Source organism: Hordeum vulgare, chromosome 1H, assembly GCF_904849725.1.
Source record: "Hordeum vulgare subsp. vulgare chromosome 1H, MorexV3_pseudomolecules_assembly, whole genome shotgun sequence".
Classification (NCBI taxonomy): Eukaryota; Viridiplantae; Streptophyta; class Magnoliopsida; order Poales; family Poaceae; genus Hordeum; species Hordeum vulgare.
This window is the reverse complement of record NC_058518.1, coordinates 72,435,957-72,455,051: the sequence shown is the minus strand read 5'-3', so window position 1 is coordinate 72,455,051 and position 19,095 is coordinate 72,435,957. Positions and strand designations below refer to the sequence as shown.

General features: G+C 42.1%; 1 protein-coding gene across 1 annotated transcript; it reads right to left on the bottom strand.

Annotated features, from left to right (window-relative positions):
- Positions 1-544: 544 nt before the first annotated feature.
- On the bottom strand, positions 545-3,851 carry LOC123424747 (SUN domain-containing protein 1-like). The gene is made up of 3 exons (XM_045108427.1): positions 3,605-3,851; positions 1,629-2,704; positions 545-1,113 (listed from the first exon to the last, which is right to left on the bottom strand). The coding sequence occupies exons 2-3, from the start codon at positions 2,688-2,690 to the stop codon at positions 811-813; spliced, it is 1,365 nt and encodes a 454-aa protein (XP_044964362.1). The 5' UTR covers positions 2,691-2,704; positions 3,605-3,851; the 3' UTR covers positions 545-810.
- Between the last annotated feature and the right edge of the window lie 15,244 nt (positions 3,852-19,095).

The following is a 19,095-nucleotide window of genomic DNA, read 5'->3' as shown; positions in this document are numbered from 1 at the left end:
ATAGTATTTAGACAAGTTGATATTGTACCATTGACAAGTGTAGTTCACTGGTTAGGGTCCTGAACCTTAAGAGAGTAGAATGAAAAATGATGATAAAAACTCCATTGTCAACTAATATAAGATCTTCTAGATCACTAGTGATCTAAAAGACCTTACACTAGGTTACAGAGGGAGTAGTACTTAACTTTGAGTTCGACAGTTAAGTGAATTCTCAAGTGTTTTATACCTCAATTTGACTATCAAGTCGTCTGAGCACCTCTAAAATAGCAATTTCTAGTGGAGGTTGTCATACTTGAGTGTCAGCCTTTGCCTTTGGAAGGCACTGTAAAAAGTTCAGAATTTTAAATCACACGCTTTAGTCCAAACTCGTTTATAGGGTTGTGATGTCAGGGATAAAATGCGACCAGCACAGTTTTAATCTCGATCGGTGCACTGCCATCTACAGAGGGTCCGACGGTGCCGACTGTGTGAACCAAACGCACACTTTTCATAGTATTACGTAGTTGAGATATGGCTCAGTCTCACGGCACATAAAAGCTCCAAATACAAGAGGACACTTCACACCATAATTAACAATTTTACATTACAAATACTGCCACAGTACAGAGAGCAATCACAGTTGCTAGATACTACAAACAATTAGCACCTCTAGCTAGGAATACGAACAGCAAGTCAGGTGTGTCCATAGTGGCACCATTATGCTACAGATTAGAATCAACTTGAACCTACCGTTTGACAGGGGCTTCAAGTCTTCAAAGCCAAAGAGGAAAGACCGTCACACAACTACAGAACTACTAGAACAGGCAGGCCTCACGAGGCTGCGGTGCCGAGAGAGCCAGGCTCGCTGCCGTGCACCCTGAAGCGGTAGATGCACGTCAGCTCAGGCTGCCCGTGGTTCGAGGAGAAGTCGAGCCGGACCATGTTGACCACCGACGCGTCGGCGGTGGTCCTGTCTAGCTGGAAGGTCTGGGCGTTGCTCTTCTCAAGGTCGTAAGTGAACTCTCCTAGGCTTGTCGGCATGCGTGGTTGCTTGTCTGAATCGTCGTCTGCTCCTTGGTACCACCCGCTGACCTGGAAATCCTTGGGAGCGCTGGAGCGGTCGAAGGCCACACTCTGCACAGGCCAGTTATGAACCGCATAAGATTAGTAGTAGTACACTAGAATTAAGCAGAGAAGTGATTCGAGGGAGCAAAGGACATGCAGGGCATGATTGCTAAATGATAAGATCATAACGTAAACAAACAAAATGGAAGAACCGGTCATGTCAACTGGGACACAGCAAAATGAAGAACATGCGTTGCTTTCACAAAGATTTCTTTCTATCATGGCCCAATAAAGCCTGATTGAGGGAAGAACAAATGAAGTCCAATACCGCTAACAGATAGAGCTGCATGCCATGTAGTTGCAAGTTCCTAGTAATAGATAGTAATGGCATCAAAGGTGAAGCTGATCAATCAGAGCACGCACCGACATGGCATATGTGGTCAGCTATCTCAAATCAGATATGTTGACAAAAGAAAAGGCTTGTAGCATGGAAAATAATGAGCCGCCGTATGGGTTGGACAAAGAGATGCCAAATAAATAAATAAAGTAATATTGAATTATGGTAATACAATGAATAGCCATACCTTGTCGACATGCTCTAGAGTGACTGCCTCAGGAACAATTCCTGTCCTGAGCCTGATTTCCACGAATCCAACACTTCCTTCCAGTGCAAAACATTCTCCTGGCTGCCCAAAACTTGGCTCCAGCATTTTGTGACTTTCACTACGACGAGGAAGAATGCTCTTAGCTTTCTTGAAAGCTCCCGAATGCTTAACCACTTTGCCACCACCAGACCCTAATGCATAATCCACCATTCCAAGGCCATCTGCTGCATGCCTAGCTATCTCCATCTCCACAATCTCTTTGGCAAATATTCTTACATCGTCCAAGGTTATATCACTCCCAGTGCCATCCAAACCCTTCTTTCTCTTCAACTGAGTCAGAATCTCATCGAATTCTTTCTTAGAGACAAAACCCATGTCTCTCAGTTCAGTAAGTGACTTATCTAATATGTCAGCCTTGCCTTCCAATGTCTTCATCTTTGTCTCTAACTTCTTACCTTTGTCATCAAATTGCTTTGTGATGTCCCTTTTTGCTTTGCCAATCTCATCTCCTAGCTTCTTATCTAAAATGTCCAGCTGCACCTGGAGCATCCTAGTCGTCTTCTTGAACGCCTCTACCTTGGAAAGTCTGCTCTCCATATCAAGTGCTGTAAATGATAGATCCCCATTTTGCCATCCCCATAACACCTGCCCCATCCAAGCAAAAGCCGTAAAAAGAAGGCAAAGCTTCATCAGCACACTTAGTGCAGTTTCCCACTTGGTTTTTCTGTGTTTAGTAGTAATTTTCTTTCGATGTTCAGCAGAAGGTGATGGAGGAAATGCATCTTTTTTTGCCTCAGACGAATATTTTGGCTTGTCGATAACAGACTCTCCACGGCTTGTATGACCAATATCCTTCTTGCTAGAAACCTTATCATTTGAGACCCCATTAACTCCACCTTCAGTAAGAAGCTCAGGTGTAGGTTTTTGCTTTGCAACAACAACTGTTCGCCTCCTAACATCTTGGCTGGAATGTGAATCCACACTTAGTGCATGGTTCCCATTTGTATTTGCGGCCGGTATTGCAGCAGTTGAAGCCGACATCGTTGTCCCTTAACCTACAATAGAACATAGCTAGATTACAAACTGGAAATAACAATGCAAATGGAACAAGGCACCAGAAAATGAGTGCTGTTACATGATTATTTTTTGGCAATAAATCTGTGCAGGGTAACATGAAGGATACATCCAAGGAATTTATCTTATAGCCGGCCTTCCCATATTTATTTTTGTTGGTAACTTATCTGTGCAGGGTAATGGATGGATAATCTATATACAGTAAGCCTAAAACAAAAGGTGGAGTTCACATGCATAAGATGAACTGTAACATATAACAGCCTCCGGATACATTATTTATTCCTTTGCAATCCAGCAATTAAAGCTGGGCAGCAAAGAGCCCGTCGTAAGTAGGAAAAGAATACACTATCGGACATAAAGGTACAGGAGAGTCTGCAGATTTCGAAGAAATGAAAGAATCCATACTGTTATTTAACTACTAGTACGGCCATTTACCATCGCCGACCAAAAATATAAAGCCAAGCAGTAAAATGTGAAGACAAGGAGTAAACTGTGGTATCCTACACAACATTTCGAACCAAATCTCGAATTGTATATTCAGCTGCCACAGTGAAAGGGGCAAAAACAATTAACCGAAAGCAAGCCTGCAACTTCCCAACGGTTCTAATTCCCCAAGTTCAAGCAATTACATACATCACCAAGGAAAAAAGAGAAAACCCTAAACCACTACCACGGGTCAACCCAGACAGAAGGAAGAGGGAGAACGACCTAAATCGAGCACATCGGGCTGGGGATCAGAGGGCGCCATCCATGGAGCAAACAAACCGGCTGACTAAACGGTTCAGATCTTGGTTGCTCGCTGCAGCGGCAACGGGAGATGCCCGAGGAGGAAGGAAAAAACGACTCGCACGCAATCGAGCTAGGGTTTGTTGGTTCCTTACCGACGAAGGGGGTAACCGAACCGCGCCGGTGGGGCTGGCCTGCGGTGGCCCGCCGCCGTCGGCGCGGGAGGGCTGCGGGGAGGAGGAGGGCAGCCGGGGGCCGGGGCTGGGAGCGGGCGAATTTGGGGAGGGAACCGGAGGAGGAGAGAGTGTGCTGTGGGCGAGAGAGGGAGGGAGGGAGGGGGTGGGGAAGAGGAGTGGCGAAGCGACGGGTGCGTGGAAACGGTGGAAGATGGGGAGATTTTTGATTTTGAAACCGAAAGGGTCGCTTCACGACGGAGGAAGAATAGCATCTCAATTCTCGGACGCAACCTCCCACTCCGAAAGTTCGATATGACGCCGCAAAAGACCAAAAGGCCCTCCACAAGATTTATACCATACACTTTGAAAAAAACTACAAGATTTTGAAAAGGGGATTTTGATATTTGTCCTTGACGGCAGATCCTCATCCCCCTCCCTCCCACGCTGGTTTCACCTCCGCGGACAGTCTGTGAAACCAAAAAAGATAAGTACGTGGTCGCCTCATCCGATGATGACGTGAGATCTTCACGTTCGACGTCAGTTGTTGATGGTGTTTTATAAAGTACCTAAACAAAAATACAGTAGTTCGTACATATATATTTGTTTGATTTTGAACGCAACCTCGTATTACCAGATGAATGTGAGGCACATATTTTACCAAGGATGAGGACCTCGTTAGACAAGTAACAACACTACTCCCACTATATGAGATTATGGGAGGATGGTATTGAAATGTACGAATACAGGTGCTCTCCACATGATGCAGGTCAACTCATCAAGGTCTATGTGTACCAACAAGACCGAGTATCCATATTAGAGCTACTGATGTTCTAGTACGCTTGTTCACATCTCTAGTACTAGTGGTTAGAAAACCATAAAACCCACAAACCGAGTAGCCATTTTGTTACTTTGTTCAAGCAATATATCTGAGAACAGGGCGTGGTATTTAACACTTTGTATAGCGACTAAAATTCCTTTTATTAGCAGGTTGTTATAGGAAGCTTGTCAAGCATTATGGCATTATTGCTCGACCTTGGACTCGTCTACTCAAAATAATATTCCCTTCATGTGGACAAGTGACCACGATCTGGCGTTTGACACATTGAAGCAGAGGTTGATCAATGTTCTAGTTCTTGCATTACCAAATTTTGCTCGGCCTTTTTTGTTCTTGAAACCAATGATATTGAACAGGGCATTGGTGTTGTCTTGCAGCAGGATGTTCACCTATATCACACTTGCAGAACCTTGTGCCCCCGCAACAAAGGATTGTTGACATGATGAAATATAATTGATGGCTGCATTGGCGCCCTTATTTGCAAGCAATGAATTCTTGATCAATATTGATCACCACGACTTGGTTCATCTTGAGGACCAATGTTTGCACACATCACGGCAGGAGAGGGCATTCACTAAAGTGTTGGGTCTATGCATCGGTTGTGTTATCTATGGCGTCCAGGAGTGGAAATGGACACATTGAATGCTCGTTCCATTTTTCAACCTGCATGGCTCGAATATGCCACACAAAAGTTATTATACTAATGCTCATACCACCAAGATAATTAAGGACATTACCTTCGATCCCGACTTCTGCCTCACTTGCATTTTACCCCGAGGGATGGATTATAGTACTATAAAGGACGTGCCTAGGTTGGCCATAATAAAGATTTTCAGTTTGATTTACAAAAGAAGGACATGATTCAAAAGGAGGGGATATTCACCTGGTCCTGCTATGGATCAGATACTGCATTCAATGTCTGCTTGGCTACTTATGAAGGATTTAGTTAGTGCATATGTTTAGGCGTGCATGATCTGTCAACAAGCTAAATCAGACCACAATCATTACCCTGACCTCCTAAAGCATATACCAGTGCCCACACAAGCTTGGCAAATGGTGTTGTTGGACTTTGTTGAAGGACTTCCTCAATTAGGAGCTACGACTATATTTTAGTTGTTATCGACAAATTCTCCAAGCACATTCATTTCATTCCACTATCACATCCCTTCTCGTTAGCTCACGCGGCAATAGCTTATGTGGAACAGGTTTAGAAACACCACGACATGCCAGAATGCTTTGTGTTTGATCCTGGCCACATTTTTATGTGAAAGCTATTACTCCAGACATTAACTAAATTATGGATGGGTACTCACTGCCATGCAATAACCCATGGACAAATTGAACGTATTAAGTAGTGCATGGAAACCTTTTTCCGTTGCTTTGATCACTCTTCTCCACGACAAATGGAGTGATACGTCCCAAACATATCTACTTTTCCAAACACGTTTGCTCTTGTTTTGGACTCTAATTTGCATGATTTGAATGAAACTAACCCGGACTGACGTAGTTTTTAGCAGAACTGTCATGGTGTTGTTTTTGTGCAGAAATAAAATTTCTCGGAATCGAACGAAACTTTTTATGGATTTTTTATGAAATAAAAAAAATGGAGCGAAAACTCACCCGAGGGGGCTACCTGTTGGTGCTAAGCCAATAGGGCGCGCACACCCGCGAGTCACACCCTGATGGCTTGGGGCCACCACGTGGCTCCTCCGGCCCTAATTCCAGTCCTATAAATTCCTAATTTCGGAGAAAAAAATCAGAGAGAAGTTTTTATCGCGTTTTACAAGACGAAGCCATCGCCACATCCTATTTTCCCTTGGGAGGGCTGATCTGGAGTCCGTTTGGTTCTCCAGAGAGGGGGTTCATCGTTGTCGTCATCACCAACCCTTATCCATCAACACCATCATGATGATCATCACCGGGAGTGAGTAATTCCTTTGTAGGCTTGCTGAACAGTGATGGGATTGGATGAGATTGATCATGTAATCGATTTATTTTTATAGGGCTTGATCCCCAGTATCCACTATGTTCTGAGATTGTTGTTGTTATGACTCTACTATGCGTAATGCTTGTCACTAGGGCCCGAGTGCCATGATTTCAGATCTGAACCTATTTGTGTTATGAATATGAGAATGTTTTGGATCCTATCTTCCAAGATGTATGCACCTATTACGTGTCATGATCCGCATACCCCAAGGTGAAAATAATTAGGTTTCTTTTCGATGATTGTCGTAGTTTGAGGAATTCATGTATTCACTATGTGTTATTGTTCCGGATCTCTATTAAAAGGAGGCCTTAATATCCCTTAATTTTCTTATGGACCCCACTGCCATGGTAGGGTAGGACAAAAGATGTCATGCAAGTTATTATCGCAAGCACGTATGACTATATACAGAATAGATGCCTACATTACGTTGATGAATTGGAGTTAATTCTGTGTCGCTCTAGTATGTAGCTGTTACATGATGAATGTCATCTAAATCATTATCCATCACCTATCCACGTGCCTACACTTTTCATATACTGAATGTTGCTAAGTTACTATTGCTGCTACTACTGTTACAATCACTACAAAACTGATCATGTTACCGTTACCGTTACTACTACTATTTTGTTGTTCTACTAAAACTTTTGGTATAGAGAGATATTCAAGGTGTGGTTGAATTGAAAACTCAAGTTATAAGACTAATAATTATTCTTTGGCTCCTTTGTGTCGAATCAACAAATTAGGGTGTAATACTACCCGTGAAGACTGTTGCAATTCCCTATACTTGTGGGTTCTCCAGACTATTTTCTCGCACCGTAGCCGATGGGCATAGCTCTATTTATTGTGTTCAATTGAGACTATCCAATTATCAGTATGAACAGTCTGAAAGATATCAGGACCAAGATCATACCCTCTAAGATGAGTGGATGTAAGGAACTGCCATCTAGCTCTGCCTTTGATTCACCTACTATTTTGAATCAACTTATGACACCACCACTTGCTACTCGTTTTGATATGTCACAAGTACTTGATGATGCTACTTCCAAATTTCATGAAACTTATGTTGATGCTACTTCTATGCTTGATAAAAAATATATGTGCCACTTGGTGAATTGCTTATGCTCATATTGCTAGATCTATAGAAACTGAAAATGTTGAAACTGAAGAAAACTATGATTCACCTATTATACCTAGCTCTCCCAATAGACATGAGATTCCTGATGTACTTGAAGGATATGTTATGGATGTGGAGGTATCTAAAGACTTTATTGCTTGTAATGATAGAGATGATTTAAGAAAAGTACTATGCAAACTGAAAGAAAAATATATGATGGAGAAAATGAAACGTGATCCTAAATTTGCTACTTCTCCTATATGTGTTACTGATAAGGATTATGAATTCTCGGTTGATCTTGAGTTAATCACTATAACAAAATCTGGCCCTTTCCATGGTTATGAAATTGGAAATATTGTGGCGCACCTCACTAAATTGAATGATATTGCCACTTTGTTTGCTCATGAGAAAAAGATGCGGTATTACTATACCCTTAAGATTTTTTTCTTTCTTGATAAAAGGCGATGCTAAGGAATGGTTCCTTACTCTTGCCCCTGGTTGTGTGCGTAGCCCCCGGGATATGATTTACTACTTTACTTTTCCCGTTCATAAGAAACAAGCTGCTTGACAAGAAATATTTAACTTTGTGCAATTGGAGAAGGGAATCTCCCTCAAGCTTGGGGGAGGCTTCTCTAGTTACTTGGAGTTTTTCCTGATCACCCTCTCAAGAAAAATAAAATACTTCATATCTTTTATAATGGACTAACTGATGCTTCTAGGGACTACCTAGATAGTTGTATTGGTTGTGTTTTTAGGAAACGAACTATTGGACAAGCTAAAGAACTATTGAATAATATATTGAATTTTTTTGATGATTGGACACTTCCTGAGCCATCGTCGGAACCTGTTCAAAAGAAGAGAGGTATTATGTTCCTCAGTCCAGAAGATATGCAAGAAGCCAAGAGAATTATGAAAGAAAAAGGTATTGAATCTGAAGATGTCAAGAATTTACCGCATATCAAAGAAATAGATGGACTTAAAATTCCTACACAGGTAGTAGAGGTAAATTATCTTTGTAGATTTTATGAAAGTGATATACCTTATACTAAAACTCCTAGTCAATGCATGGATGAATTTGATAACTACATTATCAAGCAAGACCATTTTAATAGCTATGTTAAAGATCAAATGCAAAAAAATGCTATGATGATTGACCGCTTGAGTGACTTAATGTTTAGAATTGCTAATGATGTTAAAGATATAGGTAAAAATGCTTCCATGGTTTATACTCAACTAGATCAAGTTGCTAAGTCACAAAATGATTTGCTTGCTAAAATGAATAATAATATGAATGACCATGTTGTTACAGTAATGACTAGAGGGGGTAGAATGACCCAGGCCCGTCTCTATCCTGAAGGTCACCTTACAAGAATTGAACAAGATTCTCGGAGAATTAATGATGATGCACCTAATAATTCTAAAAAATAAAATAAAAAGAAAAATGATAGTACTATGCATGCTTCTAGTAAATCTATTATATAAAAACCTGCTCAGAATCATAATGATGTTTTTATTTCTGATGCTCAGACATAATCTGGTAGTGAACATTCACCTAGTGATAATAAAAATGAATATTTAAACAATGATGTTCATGTTGATGCTCAACCAGATAGTAATAAAGAACCTGAAAATGATGTGGAACCAGGACCTCGTGAAGATCTTGATAACCCACATCCTAAAAATAAACGTTATGATAAGAAAGACTTCGCTGCTAGAAAACATGGTATACAAAGAGAGCCATGGGTTCAAAAAACCATGCCATTCCCTCGTAGGCCTTCTATTAGTAAGAACAAGGAGGAGTTTGAACGCTTTACTTAAATGATTAGACCTATCTTTTTGCGCACTCGCTTGACTGATATTTTGAAGATGCCTCCATATGCTAAGTACATGAAGGACATTATTACCAACAAAAGAAAGATACATGAAACTGAAATTTCTACTACGCTTGCTAATTATTGAGTGCCCAAGAAGTGGGAGATCCAGGTATACCCACAATACCTTGCTCCATTAGATAAAGTTATGTTAAAAGTGCTTTATGTGACCTAGGAGTCAGTGTTAGTGTTATGTCTTTCTCTTTATATAAAGAGTTGATTTGAATAAACTTACACCTACTGAAATATCTTTGCAAATGGATGATAAATCCACTACTATACCTATTGGTATTTATGAGGATGTTCCTGTTGTGGTCGCAAATGTTGCTATCTTAACAAACTTTGTTGTTCTTGAGATGCGTCAGGATGACAACATGTCGATTATCCTTGGTAGACCCTTTTTAAATACTGCAGGGGTTGTTATTGATAGCAACAAAAGCAAGGTTACTTTTTTATGTCAATGGTAAACAACATACAATGCACTTTCCAAAGAAACAAGCTTCGATAATAGTGTTAATGTCATTGAACAGGTGGACGCAATTACTATTGGATGGTTTAAATTTCCTCTTCCTACTACGAAGAAGAAATATGATATTCTTGTTGTTGGGGATATGGAATTACATGTTGAGGTAACTTAGTGTTATACAAAAATTCTTTGATTTCATATCAATTGGAATCCATTGTTAATGAGACTTGATCAAATTTTATTAATGGATGCTTTTTGAAAGGCATGTGGTTGATGAATTTAGTAAGCACAACTTTTGTACCATTAGTTTAACCTTTGTTACTTTTGGTTGAATAAAATAAAATGCCATGATTATCCTATTTTCTGACTTATCCGTGCAATGAAATATGACCCAAAAAGAAAAGTGCTCAAAATGTCACAAAATATTTACATGATTATTTCTAGAATATGTAAAAAAATTGGTGCTGAAAACACCCCTCGGGGTGCACCTGTTGGTGCTAAGCCAACAGGGTGCACCCTGCTGGGGAACGGTGCATGGGAAACAAAAAATTTCCTATGCACACGAAGATCTATCATGGTGATGATCATCTACGAGAGGGAGATCAGATCTACATACCCTTGTAGATCGCTAAGAGGGAAGCGTTAAGAAACGCGATTGATGTAGTGGAACGTCTTCGCGATCCAAATCACCACCATCCCAGGATCCGTCCCGATCTAGCACCGAACGGACGACACCTCCGCGTTCAGCACACGTACAACTCGATGACGATCTCCGCCTTCTTGATCCAGCAAGAGAGACAGGGAAGTAGATGAGTTCTCCGGCAGCGTGACGGCGCACCGATGACGGTGGTGATCTATTCCTGCAGGGCTTCGCCTAAGCACCGCAGAAATCCGATCTAGAAGAACTACAAACTAGAGGAGAGGGTAGCACGTGGCTGAAATTGTGTCTCAAAAGCCCTCAAACCTCTAGTATATATAGGAGGAATGAAGGGCTAGGATTGCCCACCAAGGGAGCCTTCCCTTGGCTCGGCCAAACTAGGAGAGGAGGAGTCCTCCTCCAATCCTACTTGGAGTAGGACTCCTCCCCAAGTTGTCCACCTCTTTTGGTTTTTCCACTTTTTACCTCATGGGCTTTCTTTGGTTGACTAGTCAGCCCATCAAGGGCTGTTGCGCCACTATCAAGTCCACGTGGCCCTCTTGGGGAGTGGTGGGCCCACCTGGTGGACCCCCGGTACCCATTTGTCACTCCCGGTACATTGCCGGCAATGCCCGAAATCTTCCCGGAATCCAAATACCAACGTCCTATATATTAATCTTTGTTTCCGGACCATTCCGGAACTCCTTGTGACATCCGGGATCTCAACGCGACTCCGAACAAAAACTTCGGTCATCAACACCTATAACTCAACTATACCGAAACGTCACCGAACCTTAAGTGTGCAGAACCTGCGGGTTCGAGAATTATGCAGACATGATCTGAGACACTCTTCGGTCAATATCCAATAGCGGGACCTGGATGTCCATATTCGATCCTACGTATTCTACGAAGATCTTATCGGTTGAACCTCTATGTCAATAATCCCGTATACCATTCCCTTTGTCCTTCGGTATGTTACTTGCCTGAGTTTGATCATCGATATCTCCATACCTATTTCAATCTCGTTAGTGGCAAGTATCTTTACTCGTTCCGTCATACAAGATCCCGTGACTAACTCTTTAGTCACATTGCTTGCAAGGCTTGCATGTGATGTTGTATTACCGAGTGGGCCCCGAAATACCTCTTCGTCACACAGAGTGACAAATCCCAGTCTTGATCCATGCTAACTCAACGGACACCTTCAGAGATGCGTGTAGAGTACCTTTATAGTCACCCAGTAACGTTGCAACGTTTGATACACACAAGGCATTCCTTCGGTGTCAGTGAGTTACATGATCTCATGGTCACAGAAATGAATACTTCACATGCAGAAAACAATAGCAACAAAATGACACGATCATATGCTACGTTTATAGTTTGGGTCTTGTCCACCACATCATTCTCCTAATGATGTGATCCCGTCATCAAGTGAAAACACTTGTCTATGGCTAGGAAACCTTAACCATCCTTGATCAACAGGCTAGTCAACTAGAGACTCACTAGGGACACAGTTTTGTCTATATATCCACACATGCATTTATGTTTCCATTTAGTACAGTTATAGCATGGATAATAAACAATTATCTTGAAACAGGAAATATAATAATAACTATTTTATTATTGCCTCTAGGGCATATTTCCAAGAGTCTCCCACTTGCACTAGAGTCAATAATCTAGTCTCACATCTTCATGTGATTTATAATGTAATGAATCTAACACCCATACAGTTCTGGTGTTGTTCATGCTTTGCTCGTGGTAGAGGTTTAGTCAGCGGATCTGCAACATTCAGATCCGTGTGCACTTTGCAAATATTTATGTCTTCCTCCTTGATGTAATCGTGGATGGCGTTGAAGCGTCGCTTTATGTGTCTGGTCCTCTTGTGAAACCTTGGTTCCTTGGCTAGAGCAATGGCACTAGTGTTATCATAGAACAGATTGATTGGATCTAGCGCACTTGGCACTACTCCAAGATCTGACATGAACTGCTTCATCCAGACACCCTTCTTGGCCGCCTCCAAGGCAGCTATGTACTCCGCTTCTCATGTAGAATCAGCTACGACGCTTTGCTTGGAACCACACCAGCTTACCGCACCCGCGTTAAGAACAAATACGCATCCGGTTTGCGACTTAGAGTCATCCGGATCGGTGTCAAAGCTTGCATCGATACAACCCTTTACGACGAGCTCCTCGTCACCCCCATAAACGAGAAACATTTACTTAGTCCTTTTCAGGTACTTCAGAATATTCTTGACTGCCGCCAAGTGTTCCACTCCTGGATCACTTTGAAACCTGCCTGCCATACTTATGGCCAGGCTGACATTCGGTCTTGTGCACAACATTGCATACATGATAGACCCTATGGCTAAAGCATAGAGTACGACACTCATCTTTTCTCTATCTTCTGCAGTTACTGGACATTGAGTCTTACTCAACTTTATACCTTGTAACACAAGTAAGAACCCCTCCTTGGATTGTTCCATTTTGCACTTCTTCAAAACTTTATCAAGGTATGTGCTTTGTGAAAGAGCTATTAGGCACCTCGACCTATGTCTATAGATCTTTATGCCCAATATGTAAGCAACTTCTCCTAGGTCTTTCATTGAAAAACTTTTATTCAAGTAATCCTTTACGATTTCCAAAAACTCCACATTGTTTCCAATCAGCACTATGCCATCCACATATAATATTAGAAACGCTATAGAGCTCCCACTCACTTTCTTGTAAATACAAGTTTCTCCAAAAACTTGTATAAACCCAAACGCCTTGATCACCTCATCAAAGCGCTGATTCCAACTACGAGATGCTTGCACCAGTCCATAAATGGATCGTTGGAGCTTGCACACCTTGTCAGCATTCTCTAGATCGACAAAACCTTGGGGTTGTATCATATACAACTCTTCCTTAAGAAACTCATTAAGGAACGCCGTTTTGACATCCATCTGCCAGATTTCATAATCAAAAAATGCAATTATTGCTAACATGATTCGGACGGACTTAAGCATCGCTACGGGTGAGAATGTCTCATCGTAGTCAACTCCTTGAACTTGCGAAAAACCCTTTGCCACAAGTCGAGCTTTATAAACGGTCACATTATCGTCCGCGTCCGTCTTCTTCTTAAAGATCCATTTGTTCTGAATAGCCTTGCGACCTTCAGGTAATACTTCCAAAGTCCACACTTTGTTTTCATATATAGATCCTATCTCGGATTTCATGGCTTCTAACCATCTGTTGGAATCCGGGCCCACCATTGCTTCTCCATAACTCGCAGGCTCATTGTTGTCTAACAACATGATAGACAAGACAGGATTCCCGTACCACTCAGGAGCAGTACGTGCTCTTGTCGACCTACGAGGTACGACAATAACTTGATCTGAAGCTTCATGATCATCATCATTAGCTTCCTCTTCAACTGGTGTTGCCCCGACAGAAATTTCTTTCTGTCCCGTGCCACCATCTTATTAAAGCAGAGGTTTTGTAACCTCATCAAGTTATATCTTCCTCCCACTCAATTCTTTCGAGAGAAACTCTTTCTCAAGAAAAGCTTCGTTCTTAGCGACAAACACTTTGCCCTCGGATCTGAGATAGAAGGTATACCCAACTGTCTCTTTTGGGTAACCTATGAAGACGCACTTTTTCGCTTTGGGTTCCAGTTTTTCAGGTTGAAGCTTTTTGGCATAAGTATCTCATCCCCAAACTTTAATAAACGACAATTTTGGCTTCTTGCCATACCATAGCTCATATGACGTTGTCTCAACGGATTTTGATGGTGCCCTATTTAAAGTGAATGTAGATGTCTCTAATGCATAGCCCCAAAACGATAATGGCAAATCGGTAAGAGACACCATAGATCGCGCCATATCTAACAAAGTACGATTACGACATTTAGACACACCATTACGTTGTGGTGTTCCAGGCGGTGTCAACTGTGAAACAATTCCACATTGTCTTAAGTGAGCACCAAACTCGTAACTCAGATACTCTCCTCCTCGATCAGATCATAGGGACTTGATCTTCTTGCTATGATAATTTTCAAATTCACTATGAAATTGCTTAAACTTTTCAAACATTTCAGACTTGTGCTTCATCAAGTAGATATAACCATACCTACTCAAATCGTCAGTTAAGGTGAGAAAATAATGATATCCGCCGCGCGCCTCTATGCTCATTGGTCCGCACACATCAGTATGTATGATCTCCAATAAGTCACTCGCACGCTCCATTGTTCCAGAGAACGGAGTCTTAGTCCTCTTGCCCATGAGGCATGGTTCGCATGTGTCAAGTGATTCAAAATCAAGTGACTCCAAAATTTCATAAGCATGGAGTTTCTTCATGCGCTTAAGACCAATATGACCTAAGTCACAGTGCCACAAGAAAGTGGCGTTATCATTGTTAACTGTACATATTTTGGTCTCAATGTTATAGATATGAGTGTCATCACAATCGAGATTCAATATGAACAAACCCCTCACATTGGGTGCATGACCATAAAAGATATTACTCATATAAATAGAACAACTGTTATTCCCAGACTTAAATGAGTAACCGTCTCGCGATAAACAAGATCCAGATATAATGTTTATGCTCAAAGCAGGCACTAACTAACAATTATTTAAGTTCATAACTAATCTCGATGGTAACTGAAGTGATACCGTGCCGACGATGATCGCATCAACCTTGGAACCATTGCCCACGCGCATCGTCACTTCATCGTTCGCCAGCTTTCGTTTATTCCGCAGTTCCTGTTTCGAGTTGCAAAAGTGAGCAACAAAACCGGTATCAAATACCCAGGCACTACTACGAGAGTTGGTGAGGTACACATCAATAACATGTATATCATATATACCTTGTTTGGTGTTGGCCGCCTTCTTATCAGCGAGATACTTGGGGTAGTTGCGCTTCCAGTGACCAGTCCCCTTGCAATAATAGCACTCAGTTTCCGGCTTAGGCCCAGCCTTGGGTTTCTTCGTCGGAGGGGCAACAACTTTGCCACTCTTCTTGGAGTTACCCTTCTTGCCTTTGCCGTTCTTCTTGAAACTAGTGGTCTTATTGGCCATCATCACTTGATGTTCTTTCTGGATTTCCAACTCAGCGACTTTCAGCATCGCAAATAACTCGCCGAGTGACTTATTCATCCCTTGCATGTTATACTTCAACACGAAACTCTTGTAGCCAGGTGGCAGTGATTGAAGAATTATGTCAGTGATAGCTTCTTGCAGGAGAGCGATCCCCAACTAAGCTAGACGGTTTGAGTACCCAAACATTTTGAGCACATGTTCACTGACACACAAATTCTCCTCCATTTTGCAAGCATAGAATATATCGAAGGTCTCATACCTCTCGATCTGGGCATTCTTCTCGAAGATAAACTTCAACTCCTGGAACATCTCATATGCTCCATGATGTTCAAAATGTCTTTGAAGTCCCAGTTCTAAGCCATACAAAACTGCACATTGAACTAGTGAGTAGTCATCCTTATGAGCTTTCCAAGCGTTCAAAACATCTTGGTCAGCCGTAGCAGGTGGTTCATCTCCTAGCGCTGCATCAAGGACATAATTCTTTTGCCCAGCTTGGAGGATAAGCCTCAGATTTCGAGCCCAGTCTACAAAGTTGCTACCATCATCTTTCAACTTAGCTTTCTCTAGGAACGTATTGAAATTCAGGGTTGCTACTGTGTGAGCCATTGATATACAACATAAAATTTTGGAAAGATTACTTAAACTATGTTCAAGATAATAGAGTTTAACTAATCATATTACTTATAAACTCCCACTCAAATAGACATCCCTCTAGTTATTCAAGTGTCGCATGATCCAAATTCACTAACTCAAGTCCGATCATCAAGTGAGTTGAGTATAGTTTCAGTGGTGAACATATCCATATTGATCATATCTACTATATGATTCATGCTCGACCTTTCGGTCTCTTGTGTTCCGAGGCCATATTTGTACATGCTAGGCTCATCAAGTTTAACCCGAGTGTTCCGCGTGTGCAACTGTTTTGCACCCGTTGTATGTGAGTCTATCACAACCGATCACTATGTGGTGTCTCAAAACAACGAACTGTCGCAATGGTGCACTGTGGGGGAGAACACAATTTTATCTTGAAATTTAAGTGAGGGATCACCTTATAATGCTACCGTTGTTCTAAGCAAGATAAGGTGCACAAAAGGATTAACATCACATGCAATTCATAAGTGACATGATATGGCCATGATCTTGTGCTTCTTGATCTCCATCACCAAAGCACCAACATGATCTTCATCATCACCGACGCCACACCATGATCTCCATCATTGTGCCGCCATCGAGGTTGACATGCTATCTATGCTATTACTACTAAAGCTACTACCTAGCAATATAGTAAACGCATCTGCAAGCACAAACGTTAGTTTAAAGACAACCCTATGGCTCCTACCGGTTGCCGTAGCATCGACATGCAAGTCGATATTTAACTATTACAACATGATCATCTCATACATCCAATATATCACATCATGTCTTTGTCCATACCACATCACATGCATACCCTGCAAAAACAAGTTAGACGTCCTCTAATTTGTTGTTGCATGTTTTACGTGGCTGCTATGGGTATCTAGTATGATTGCATCTTACTTACGCAAAGCCACAACGGTGATATGAAAATTGCTATTTAACCTTCTCCAAGGACCGCCTCGGTCAAATCTGATTCAACTAAAGTTGAAGAAATAGACACCCGCCAGTCATCTTTATGCAATAAGTTGCCTGTTAGTCGATGAAACCGGTCTCTCGTAAGCGTACGAGTAAGGTTGGTCCGGGCCGCTTCAATCCAACAATACCGCCGAATTGAGAAAAGACTAAGGAGGGCAGAAAATCGAACATCAACGCCCACAAACTCTTTTGTGTTATACTCGAGATATCATCTACGCATGAACCTAGATCATGATGCCACTGCTGGGGAACGTTGCATGGGAAACACAAAATTTCCTACGCACATGAAGACCTATCATGGTGATGATCATCGACGAGAGGGAGATCGGATCTACATACCCTTGTAGATCAGTAAGCGAGAAGCGTTAAGAAACGCGGTTGATGTAGTGGAACGTCTTCGAGATCCAAATCGCCTCCGTCCCACGATCCGTCCCGATCTAGCACCGAATGGACGACACCTCCGCGTTCAGCACACGTACAACTCGATGACGATCTCCGCCTTGTTGATCCAGCAAGAGAGACGGGGAAGTAGATGAGTTCTACGGCATCGTGACGGCGCGCCGATGACGGTGGTGATCTATTCCTGCACGGCTTCAACTAAGCACCACAGAAATCCGATCTAGAGGAAGAACTACAAACTAGAGGAGAGGGTAGCATGTGGCTGAAATTGTGTCTCAAAAACCCTCAAACCTCTAGTATATATAGGAGGAAGGAAGGCTAGGCTTGACCACCAAGGGAGCCTTCCCTTGGCTCGGCCTAACTAGGAGAGGAGGAGTCCTCCTCCAATCCTACTTGGAGTAGGACTCCTCCCCAAGTTGTCCACCTCTTTTGGTTTTTCCACTTTTTACCTCATGGGCTTTCTTTGGTTGACTAGTCAGCCTATCAAGGGCTGTTGCGCCACCATCAAGTCTACGTGGCCCTCTTGGGGAGTGGTGGGCCCACCTGGTGGACCCCCGGTACCCATTCGTCACTCCGAGTACACTGCCGACAATGCTTGAAATCCTCCCAGAATCTAAATACCAACTTACTATATATAAATCTTTGTTTCTGGACCATTCCGGAACTCCTCGTGATGTCCGGGATCTCATCTCAGACTCCGAACAAAACTTCAATCACCAACACCTATAACTCAACTATACCAAAACGTCAATGAACCTTAAGTGTGCAGACCCTGCGGGTTCGAGAACTATGCAGACCTGACCTGAGACACTCTCCGGTCAATATCCAATAGTGGTACTTGGATGTCCATATTGGATCCTACATATTCTACGAAGATCTTATCGGTTGAACCTCTATGTCAATAATCCCGTATACCATTCCCTTTGTCCTTCGGTATGTTACTTGCCCGAGATTCAATCGTCGGTATCTCCATACCTATTTCATTCTCGTTACTGGCAAGTCTCTTTACTCGTTCCGTAATACAATATCCCATGACTAACTCTTTAGTCACATTTCTTGCAAGGCTTGTATGTGATGTTGTATTACCGAATGGGCCCCGAGATACCTCTCCGTCACACGAAGTGACAAATCCCAGTCTTGATCCATGCTAACTCAACGGACACCTTCAGAGATGCATGTATAGTACCTTTGTAGTCACCCAGTAACGTTGCGATGTTTGATACACATAAGGCATTCCTCCGGTGTCAGTGAGTTACATGATCTCATGGTCATTGAAATGAATACTTGACATGCATAAAACAATAGCAACAAAATGACACGATCATATGCTACGTTTATAGTTTGGGTCTTGTCCACCACATCATTCTCCTAATGATGTGATCCCGTCATCAAGTGACAACACTTGTCTATGGCTAGGAAACCTTAACCATCCTTGACCAAGAGGCTAGTCATCTAGAGACTCACCAGGGACACAAT